We start from the raw sequence: 12104 nt of genomic DNA, 5'->3' as shown, positions 1-12104 counted from the left end.
GGGCCAGTTGGGCAGCATGCTGGGCAGCATGCCTGACTTTGATATTGAAATGGGGTTCTCAGAGAGGAGCCCCACCGTGGCCCCTGACCTCTGGCCTCAGAACTGGTAGCTGTCTCTTCCACAGTGCCTTCCAAAGGAGCCCAGGGTCACCAGATTCCAGGGCTGGGGACAGAGAAGCCCCTCACAGTGGAAGGAGCCTCAGAGCCATGGTGTGGAGGGTTAGGTGACGTGGTACCACAACTCCACTTTACTCCAGATGGAGACGTCATTATTTTTTGCTCTGATTCCGGTGGCCGCAGAGTCCTCCTGTGTCCTAAGTGCCTGAGTAGACCCTGATCATCTTCCTCGGCCGTACCCTCACTCCTCCCAGACCCCCAGCCCTGCTCGTCCCTCACCTCCAGCAGGCTGGCTCCCCCTTTGCAGCCAATCCACCCACCCCACCCCACCCCTGCCCATGGCCGTGTCTGACCAGCGGTGCCTCTTGCCCGTTCTGGCTCCTGGCCTGAGTCCCTCCAGCCCCTGCCTGGAATCCCTCTTGCTCCTCCTGCTCCGTGCGTGCAGAGTCCTCCCGCCTCCTGAGACCCGACTCAGACAAGCCAGCTTTTGTTGAGATTCGGAGCAGATCACCGTTTGTGAACTTGCCCTTCAAGCACGTGCTACGTGTTTTCCAGGCCTTCCGTCTGGGTGGAGCCACATATTTAGGATGTATTCTATGTGGTTTCCTTTTTCCATTCGACTTCTGCTTTCTTTTTAAAGATCATCTTTCATTTCCTCCTCTATGGGTTATTAATTCCTGGAGGATGCAGATGGGCACCTTGAGATTTAGAGACCACCTTCCTCCCCCAGGGGTAGGCAGTAGGGGGCAGGTGCTTGCTGGCTGTGTGTCCCCGTTGGGATCTAAGAACTGGGGCTGAGGGATCTGGAGGGGGACTGACTTCAGAAGGAGGAAGCCGTACCGCTTTGTTCCCTGAGTCCTGGGGGGAAGACTGACAGCTCAGAAGTGCAGCTCAGCAGAGGACACGCAGGCCAGGCATGAGGGGCTGCCCCTCAGCACCGCCCTTGACTCCCATGCACCTTGGAGCAGGTGGCTTGGCCCTTCCTGCGTCTGTCTCTTCCACTGTGGAGGAGAAGCAGTGACGCTTACCAAAGACGTTTCCAGATGACCTTGGAGAGGGGAGTGCCCCACACAGACGGTGTTAGGACCGTTTATTCTCAGCATCTTTAGAATAATGTGTTGTTTATAACAACTGGCCGGTCAAACAGCAACACCTGGTCGCTGTTTCATCAATGTGGCTTGTAGCCAGTGTCCAAAGCCAGCCTGAGGACAGAGGTGAGCTTGAAATGGTGAACAAATGGCAGGAGGGCTGATTGACAGGCCCAGAAGCCAGGGAAGCAGCGTGGGGCCTGCAGTCAGGTTGTGGCCACCAGAGCCACAGAGCCGAAGCTGGCAGGGAGCTGCTGTGAGGACCAAGCGTCGGGCCACACGGGACCATCCTGGCGACTGCGGCTGTCCCCTCTCGAGACTCACCGTGACTCCCACCTGGGACGTGGTGGCCTCGGGGGTTGACTGACCAGCTCGCGCTTTCCTCTGTTCGGCTCTTTGCCCTGCTGTAGTGCTGGTTTCTGACCCACGTCCCTATTCCTTTTGCACTCCACCCCTTGCCGGGGGAGTTCAGAGACGATCAGTTGGGAAATGAGGTTCTGTGGGCTCCCCTTGCTGCTGTGCCCCTCAGGGAGGGTTTGGGGAGTCCCCCCTGAGCAGCTGGGCCTGACCGCCAGCCCCCTTGCAAAACCCAGGGCAGCCATCCAGGCTTGTCAGACGGGCAGGTGGCCACTGGTGCAGCATCAGGTTACATGTACGATGTGTGTACAAATAGGGCATAATAAATCCTGCCGTCGTGTATAATTACAATGCACCAATAAAAATCTTTTTTAAAAATCAAGTAAAATAATAGCATACCCGAGCCTCAGCCAACAGGGCAATTCTGATTTTTTTTAACATACTCTTAATATCGTACTTTTTTCAGCCTAAGCACTACTAGTTTTTCTCTTTATGCTACTTTGGTTTAGGGCAGACAGTGTGTTCTGAAATCCAGCAAGACTAAAGCTTCCCAACGTATTACAAAATGTATGGTTTGGAAAGATCCACTGGGCGCACACAGAAGGGACCAAATGAAAGTCACACATTCCGTTTGCACGGTGCTGGATGTGCGTCCATGATCAGTGTCCTTTGACACCCACCAGGCTCTGCGCCATTGTTCATCAACATTGTCACGAGGCCACCCTCTGCCGAGGTGCTGAGCAGAGAGGGAGGAGGTGCAGGGTCCTGTGGCCTCGAGGCCGGGTCTGCAGATGGTCCAATGAGACAGGACTGTACCGCAGGGACGGTGCCCCAGAACAGCAGCCACCTGATGTCCGGCCTCGGGCGATGTGGGACAGTGGCCTCCTGCCTCCAGGCCTCCCCTCGCCTTTCCTGCACAGGGAAGTGCAGCGAGGTCCCTCTCCCAGTGTCAGTCGGATCAGACAGACAGACAGACGCCTTCTGTTAGCATGTGCCCGCACCAGTTCCAGGTGGTGTGTCTGTCTCCTCATGCTTCTGTCCCTGTCCATGAGCACACATGTCCCTGTGCTTTGATCTTCTCGTCTCCTGGGTGGCAGAGACCTTGCTGCCATCTGTCTCTCTGTGGCTCCCCTGCACCATGGGGGCCCCGAGCCTGCAGTGACGGCCACTGTTCTGTGACGTTGCCTGATGGGTGCCGTTTCTTTGCTTCTCTCTCCTCCTCACCAACAGCTTTATATCCAACCCATGATGGGGACTGGCCTGAACTACCAGTGCTACCGATTCGGCATCTCCCCCTCCACCAATGCGCTGGTGATCGGTGCCACCGTCATGGAAGGCTTCTACGTGGTCTTCGACAGAGCCCAGAAGAGGGTGGGCTTTGCTGCCAGCCCGTGTGCAGGTGAGCGCTGCTCGTGCTGAGTGGGCACTAACTGGGAAGCACGGCTGCAGGCCTGTGGCCCCTCGTCAGGTCTCACCGGTAGAGCAGGACGGGCGGCGGGGTTTTCGGAAAGCTGCAGTAAGAGGATCCACGTCACATGTCTGCCCAGCGCTCAGCACCTGGCAAATGCTTAGCAACCGCGGGTCGCTCTATTAATCTCTCAGGTCAAGCAAGAATGGCCTCCCACCCCAGGGACGCAGATGCTCCCTTGGGTCACGGTGTTGAGTACGGGGTTTTTGCGTTTTGTTTTCGGGGTGCTGTGGGTGGAACCCAGGCTAAGCATGTGCTCTGCCACCGGGCCATGCGCACCCAGCCCCTGAATTACAGTTTTTTTAACAGTTAAAGGAAAATAAAGAGCATTCACATATAAGCTATGTATATTTTTTCCCTCAACAAAGTCCTCATTATGAAATAAGAAAAAAATACCTATCATTGCTTTTCCTCAAAATCCTAAGACAGTAAGACCAGGGAGCCCATTTTTCTTGTGAAACGTGTCTGAAGGGGTGGTGTGGGGGTGACCCAGCAGAGTTATTCTGCAGAGTCTGGCTTGAGGATTGGCGCCTCTTCATGTGACAGCGGAGAGGCTGCTCAGCTCTGCAGGGTCTTCAGAGTCAGTAGGTGCTCTGACGGGAGTCCAGGCAGCACCCAGCTTAAGGGCGGGATTGGGCACGAGCGAGTGGGAGACCAGGCTGACCAGCAGGAGGCAAGTCAGAGGAGCCAGCATGCGTTGAGCTGCTGGAGATTCATGGAGGGAGAGTGCACAGGGAGGTGGCCAGGGTAGCTGCAGCGACTCAGACCCGGAGTTCAAAGGGCTGAGAAAGTCAGGGCTGCCTTGGCCTTGGAGTCCGAGGCAGAACGCAGTGCTGGTTAGATGCTGAGGGAGAGGGCAGTTAAAGATGGGTGGGGTCAAACAACTGACGACAGAGGTGGAGGAGAAAACGCGGGTCAGAGTGAAATGCAAGCTCTCTGTGTCATGCAAGGAGAGGAAATTTGAACTCGATGAACTTAATCAAGAGCTGAGGGGCAGGGAGGGACGCTGGACCGGCCCCCGGGAGCCTCACTGCCCCCTTCACTATGTTGCAGCCCAGCTGAAGAATGTGGGGAGCCAGGAAGATAAAGGCACATGATCTCAGCTGAATTGCTAGGGAGGACGTTTGGGGTGTATCACTTAAACTGCAGTCTGAACCTGGTCGGTGAGAACCCTGGTAGATAAAGCAGGAGAGGGGTGCCTGACATTCCAGGGTCAGCACACAGGGCTTCTGAAAGTGCCCCAATGATTTGGGGAAAGGAAGAAAGCAATGTGAAAAGGGAAAACTGCACCAGGACTTCCCAGCCAGTTCGTATTCTATTCCCGGGGGCATGGCTGCCTGGCGGGGCGCCTGGCCGAGTATCAGTGCACACTTGACGGACTTGGTGCAGGTGAGCAGACCTGAAGTCCTTGAGATGGCCGTGTTTGCCGTCCTCAGGAGCAGATGTCCCTCTTCCATGTGCGTAAACTTCAGCCTGCTAAGTGGTCACCGAGTGAGACCACTCTCTGTGGGGCTGAGTGGGACCAGGCTGCCTGAAATGTCACCCTATCTTCCAACTGTGAATGATTTACTTCTTTTTAACTGAGGGAATCTTAAGAACTAAGGCAGTTTTGCCCACCATTTCTGTTCCCTTGTCAAATACCTACCACTGAAGTAGGGGCTGCTATGGCAACTGTGTCCTCAGGTCCACTTTGCTTATTACCGCGGAGTGGAGCGCCAGCGAGTTTCCCCAGCGGATTGCTGTTGGAATGGCTTAATGTGGAGTGTCTCTGGGCAGGTCCCGTTGTTTCCTGCATTTTGTCCTGAATTTTTTGTCAGGTGCTCTTACATAAGATTTTTGGTGCTGTTGCTTTTTTAAAGTGTCTTGAAGGCTTTGGCACCTAAACATCTGATGTTGCTGGCTGTGGGAATGTACCCTGATATATGTCCCCTGCTCAGTGCAAATGAGTTAGCCACTAAAGTAATTACATCCCTCAGGGCTGCGTTAAAGGGGCTGCTGGTGCTCTGTAGAACTCTGAGAAATGGAACGTCTATCCTGCCTTTCCTTTTTAAAATTCTTAATTTTTAATTTTAAAATGTCTTAAGTAATAGATAAATGTTCTAAATGACAGAAAATGATGCAGTCATCTCTCAGTGTCTGGGGGATCAGCCCTGGGACCCCTGGGGGACACCAGAACTGGTGTCCTCAGGTGCTCCATTCCCCGTGTCTTGGTGATCACTGCATGGAAGCCGTGCGCACCCTCGCCTGTACCCCAAACCATCTCCAGACAGAACACCCGATACAATGTCAGTGCCACATTGTGGCTGTCGCACCGCACTACTTAGGAAATAATGATCAGAAAAAGTCTGTGTGTGTTCAGTCCAGGCTCACTTTTTCAAGTATTTTTAATCTGCGGTTGGTTGAATTCACAGAGGTAGAACCCACGTATGCGGAGGGCTGACCATACACAACACGTACCACTTACAGAGCATCCAGATTTAACATCTGTTGACATGGTGCCCTATGTCTTTCAAAAACGTGAAGAAATGAAAAATCATAGCTAACACCTCATTCCAGCACCTTCCCCAGAGCTACCCTTTATTCTGACATTAACAAGTATTGTTCTCATGATTGCTACTCATTTTTACGATTTTGCTAGATAGAGATGAGCACTTTACATTAGTTATCTATCGCTGCATAACAATTTTCCCCCAAGCTTATCAGCTCTTTAGTACCGTTTCTCGTGAAGTTTGAGGGTCAGGAATGGAAGCGTGGTGGGCTGGATGGTTCCGGCTCAGCGTTTCCGCTCTGAGCTGCAGTTATCTGCTGTTGGCAGATGCTGCTCCCAAGCTCACTCTCATGGAGACTGGCGGGAGCCCCCATTCCGCACCATGTGGGCATCTGCCACAACTGCCTGAATGTTCTCAAGACAGGACTCTCCTGGACCTGTGATCCAAGAGAGAGTGCGCCTGGACACCACCATGGAAACATGGTCTTTTTATGACCTAATCTCAGCAGTGGCCGCCATCACTTCTGCCCTGTCCTGTTGGTCAGCAGCCCTACTGCAGTGTGGGAGAGGCCTGCAAGGTTAGACACAGGAATCAAGGCACTGTTGGGAGCCATAAAAGCGGCCTAACACACACTTGTAACAAGCTTAGGTCTGTTGGTTGGTTTGTGGTCGTTTTTGTTTTCTTTCTGTTTTTAAGTGTATGTGAATGCTGTGGTAATGTGCATATACTTTACTTGATTGCACTGTGCAGTGTTGCATTTTCTAGCTGGGCGAGGTGGTGCACACCTGTAATCCCAGTGGCTCGGGAGGCTGAGGCAGGAGAATTGCAAGTTCAAAGCTAGCCTCAGCAACTTAGTGAGACCCTGTTTCAAAATAAAACATAGAAAGGACTGGGGATATGACTCAGAGGTTGAGTGCCCCTGAGTTCAATCCTCAGTACCAAAAAGAAAAAAAAATTACATTTTTGAGATTTTCCATGTTGATATGAGGACCAGGACATTCATTTTAGCTGCTGTATCACATCTCCATGCATGAATAATCTCAGATTATTTGCCCAAACCCATGTAGATTAGCATTTGGGTTGTTTCTGATATTTGCAATTATGAACAGTGCTGCATGAAATCCTCGTGCACACGAATGAGCTGTTCTCCTTGTTCTTATTTAAAATTGTCCTGGCTAGGTTTGCCCTGTGTTCATCTTGTGAAGATGATGGAAGTGCTAATGGGATTTTGGTTAGAACAGCCTTCACTGTATAGATTAACATAGGAAGAATACACATTTTTACTACATCAAATTTTCCCCCAAGAATGTGCTAAATTTCTTCATTTAGTTCTTCTTTTATGTTATACCGCAATGTGTTGTGATTTTTTCCCCCATAAAAACTGTATGTACTAAATACATCTTAGTTCTTGCTGTTACTATAGATGGGATTATTTAAAATAGCATTTTCTAGTGGGTTGTTATATAAGTATGTACTTTTTTTGTACATTAATCTTCTATCCAGTCATATCACTGAGGTCTTTTTTTTTTTTTTTTGTGAGTCACTGAATTTTCTATTAAAACACTCAAATAATCTGAAAATATTACATTTTAGTCATTTATAGTCCTTACATATCCTATTTATATTTATTATGGTGATACCTCCTGAGATAATATTGAATAGAAATGATAATAATGGTCAATTTTCTCTTTATTCTAAGGGAAATACTTCTCATGTGTCACCATTGAGCATAATGCACGGAGAAGGCTTGCAGAATTTTCTTTTCGATCCTAAATTTAGGGATTCATAGTTCCTGGAAGTGTTCAGTGTGCGTGGAAGGACCGTTCCACAGTTTCTACTAAAATTAGGCACATGCCTATTTCGTGACCCAGCAATTCTAACCCTAGGTGTATGCGAAGGAGAAATGTGTACATCTTCCCAAAGTCTTGACCGGAAGGGTCGCAGCAGCTTTGTTCATAAACGGGGAAAGCAGTACACCATTTAGGAATCACAGAACTGCATTACCGTGCCATTCACGAAACAGTGAAAGCCAACAAGCCATCAAAGGAGAGCGGATTAAACAAATTGTTGACTGTTCCTTCAGTGAAACACCACACAGCAATTTTCTTTCTCCTGAAGAAAATTCTCTTAAAGAAAATCTTATGAAAGATTTTCCTTATAAAAGTCTGTGAAGGGAAATTAAGAAAACCTATAATTCATATCTCAATAGTGAATTTTAAAAATTTTCCATATGATACATTTTGATATGAAAAATGTTCACTTTGTGTATTTACATTTTTTTTTTTTTTTTTTTTTTTTTGCGGTGCTGGGGATTGAACACAGGGCCTCTACTTACAAGGCAAGCACTCTACCAACTGAGCTACATCCCCAGCCCTACTGCCTACTGTCACTTTTTAAATAACTTTTCTCACTAAAAGTTTTTAAAATTTATTCAATGACTTTTATGTTTAATTTACCTTGTACAGAATAGATGTAGGATATATGGGTTAAACTGCCTCACTCTGGATGCCTGTCTTTTGTTCTTGTAACATTTTTTTTTATTTATTTTTATTGTAAACAAATGGGATATGTGTTGTTTCTGTTCGTACATGGAGTAACAGCATACATTTGCATAATCACACATTTACATAGGGTAATGATGTTTGATTCATTCTGTTAATTTTTTCCTTCCCCCCACCCCTCCCACCCCTCTTTTCCCTCTATACAGTCCCTCCTTCCTCCATTCTTTGCCCCCCTCCCACCCCCCATTATGTGTCGTCATCCGCTTATCAGTGAGATCATTTGCCCTTTGGATTTTTGAGATTGGCTTATCTCACTTAGCATGATATTCTCCAATTTCATCCATTTGCTTGCAAATGCCATAATTTTATTACTTTTTATAGCTGAGTAATATTCCATTGTATATATATACCACAGCTTCTTTATCCATTCATCAATTGAAGGACATCCAGGTTGGTTCCACAGTCTGGCTATTGTGAATTGAGCCGCTATGAACATTGATGTGGCTGTATCTCTGTAGTTTGCTGATTTTAAGTCCTTTGGGTATAGGCCGAGGAGTGGGATAGCTGGGTCAAATGGTGGGTCCATTCCAAGTTTTCTAAGGAATCTCCACAGTGCTTTCCAGAGTGGCTGCACTAATTTGCAGTCCCACAAGCAATGTATGAGTGTACCTTTCTCCCCACATCCTCGCCAACACCTCTTGGTGCTTGTATTCTTGATAATCGCCATTCTAATTGGGCGAGATGGAATCTTAGTGTAGTTTTGATTTGCATTTCTCTTATTACTAAAGATGGTGAACATTTTTTCATATGTTTGTTGATTGCTTGTAGATCTTCTGTGAAGCATCTGTTCATATCCTTAGCCCATTTGTTGATTGGGTTATTTGTATTCTTGGTGTAGAGTTTTTTTGAGTTCTTTATACATTCTGGAAATTTGTTCTTGTAACATTTATCAAGTAGTCTATCTTTTCTTTACTAATTTGAAATCCCACAACTATTACACATAGTTCCAGTAAATTTTGGAAGGTGGGTGTTTTTTTTCTGGATTTTCTATTCAGCTCATTGATGAGTGTTGGTTCCTTTCTTTATTCTTTTTTGTAAAGCTTCCCTTTTCTTTTATGAACCTTTGAATCAACTTATTTGAGTGGGAACTCTTGCTGGCGCTTTGCTGAGTCGGAGACCGTCTCAGATGCAGTGCTTGCCGCTCCTGCGTGCAGTTTTCTGCGTGCAGTTTTCTGCCTTTCTCTCTCACTGGTGAGAAGCTCATCTTACTTTCCTGGCCACAGACTTTCCTCTCGTGGTGGACGATTTTGTTCCGGTGCTTTGCCATTTTTTGTGGTGAGCTCATTTTGGCAGGAGTGCTGCTTTCCCCCTGGGCGTGTTCAGTGTGCCTTGGGTTGGGAGAGTCTAGCCAGGAAGACGCTTAGTGGCCGCTCGCTCCGTGTCCTCAGACCGTGAGCACTTCTGGGCTTCTACACCATGTCCTGTGAACGCAGACTCCAGCCGTGCTTGAAGTGGAGGTTTGAGGGTTCAGACTCTCCTGGGAGATTCGTGCCCTTCTCTCCAGGCCTTCCCGTGACCTCACGCAGCACCCGGCTTCCTGGTGGAGACTTCCTGCCCGCTTTTGCAGGCCTCTCTGCCCAGTGCCAGCCTCCTTAGTGTCCAGGGTCAAGTCTTCCTCCTGACCTGGGCAGAGACCCTGGCCATGACCCCTACTTCTGGTGGAGCAAGGGCTTTTACTTCTGGGCTTGGCTACCTATTTGGAAATTGGGGAGATCTGGGTGTCGTGGAGGTCCCTACATGCCCAGCAGCCCAGGAGGCCGAGGCAGGAGCTCTGGACAGCCTAAGCAACACAGCCTGACCCTGGCTCTTGACATAATTGCTGGGGGCATCGCTCAGTGGTGAGCGCAGCTTGGCCTGCATGAAACCCTGGGTTCGACCCTCAGCACCCAAAAACAAAGTAGATACAACCCAGGGGTGACCTTTATCCTCGTGACCGTGGGTTGTAAGAGGAGGAGGTTCCAGCATCGCTCTAACCGGTTGATGGAACCCCAGTCGTTGGGGGCTTCCCTTCTCTCCCAGTGTCTTTTATTTTTGTTTTATAACAATAGTTGCTGACTCTCAGTTTCTAGGGTCTGGCTTCCCTATAAGGGTCGGGGTTGGGGGAGCAGGGGGAGCTCCTTGGTTAGAAATCCCTGGAAGCTCTCCCGCCGGACACAGTTGACCTCCTCAGCCCCGTTTCCAGCCAGGGCGCATTGGGGGTGGTGCAGGAACCCTGGGTGTTGGAAAGTCCTTAGACGCGTCCCTCCTGCCGCCCGCCCTCCACATGTCCCCGACCCCTGCAGAGACCGCTATTCCAGGCTCCCTCTGAGCCGGGCAGGGCCTGTGGGCAGTGTGGGGAGCCAGCCTGCACAGCCTGGGCTACAGCCTGTAGCTGGGCAAGTAACAGTGCTCAGTCTGTGCCTCTGTTATCTCAGTGCCTCCGAAGCTTCTGAAATACCATCCACCTCTTTTTATAGATCGAGATATTTCACACCCGAGAACTGTGTAGCTTTCAGCTTGTCCAACTTGAAACACACCATGGATGGTGACAGTCATTTCACGGTGAGGTTTTCTTGCTGCAGGTTGAGAGCAGATCATCTGGTGCAGTCTCGTGATTAAAAATAGGGAAGTTACTGCTGAGAACAGAGTTTCAGAGATATGCCTCTGCTTATCCACTTAGAATGTGACCAGAAGATACCAAACCCAGGAGACCCCAGGGACAGAGATGAGGTAGCTCTGGTCCCTCATTTTACAGAAGAGGACACCGAGGGCCCTAGACTTTAAGTGACTTTCACACAGCTGCAGAGGAAACTGGCCCTGGGTCCAGAACCCCTGTAACTCCAGATGATTCTTCCAAGTAAACCAGGTCCATGCACATGTCTCTCAGCCCCCAGTTAAAAGTTTGGAGGGGCAGTTCACTTTATTCTGCCTGTTACAAGGGAAAGATCTGACCATCGAAATATCTATGCTGTGACTTTCCTGGGTACTTCTTGTCAACCAAGTCCTGACCTGTGGGGATGACAGAGAAAAGGCCAGAATTAATATTTCAACCCAAGACATTAAAAATAACACTGTAGGAACAGCAGGCAGCTGCCTAGCCCTACCCTGCCCCTCACCTTGTGCTAAACACCGAGCCTCAGTTGATAATGGTCGTCCTTCCAACAAGACTGACTTGCAGGGGCTGTAATTGTCCCTGTTTTACAGTTGAGGAAACTGAGGGTAAAGGAGGCAGTTGAGATCACACGGACCACAGTTAAGCCAGAACTTTTGGCTCTAGTGGGAGCTAGGGGCTACAACTCGGAAGCCCGGCCCCAGAGCCCCACGCACCTACCGTCCACTGTACCTTGGACTCTGGTATATAAACCAACATACGGGATTAAAATCTGCCTCATGGCTGTAGAATTAGTAGTATATAGGAAACATGCAGACCAGCAGTGATGGCGTTTCCAGAAATTGCCCCTAGAAGTGACTTTAAGTCCACTTCTGCCCTGCTGTGCTAGTTGGCAGGAGGGAGAAGACCCTTGTCTCCAGCTGAGGCTTGATATTGGACAACCTTTAATAGCAGCTGTGTCCAAAAATGTTTTAAAGAAAAATACACACCTTTTCTGATTGTAAAGGTAACAATGTGTGTGTTGATGGAAAGTTTATTTTGTTGGGATGGTTTGTGTTTTTCTTACACACACATATCATAAACAGAAAAGTGTAACCCGGGCATTCAGCTTGAAGAGCCACACTAAAGTCAGTCTCCCTGACTGCCTGGCTGAGGTTGGCTTTTTTTTAACCCAAACGAAATCATGTCCCGTGTGTTGTGTTTTGATATTTTTTTAAGTTTATACATATTAATGGGGTTCTGTGCGACATATCCATCATGCACACAGCAGGCACTGATCACACAGTCCCCCTTCCCACCCTCCCAGCCTGCCCCCATCCCAGTCCCTGGTGACCACTACTGTACTTTTGGGTGGACATGTTTTAGCTTCCACACAGAAGAGAGAACGTGCGGAACATGTCCCTCTGTGTCTGTCTTGTCTCGCTTGATGTGACGT

At 48.9% G+C, this 12104-nt stretch overlaps 1 protein-coding gene across 1 annotated transcript in view; it reads left to right on the top strand.

The window, feature by feature from the left end:
• BACE2 (beta-secretase 2) overlaps positions 1–12104 on the top strand; it is an 83895-nt gene that overhangs the window by 56742 nt on the left and 15049 nt on the right. The window contains exon 8 of the mRNA XM_079155847.1: positions 2792–2960. Within this exon, the coding sequence (XP_079011973.1) occupies positions 2792–2960 (169 nt within the window). The remainder of the gene's footprint in view (positions 1–2791; positions 2961–12104) is intronic.

This window comes from Sciurus vulgaris, assembly GCF_902686455.1.
Source record: "Sciurus vulgaris genome assembly, chromosome: 10".
Lineage (NCBI taxonomy): Eukaryota > Metazoa > Chordata > Mammalia > Rodentia > Sciuridae > Sciurus > Sciurus vulgaris.
The sequence above is the reverse complement of the archived record's forward strand: the minus strand, read 5'-3'. Positions and strand labels throughout refer to the sequence as shown.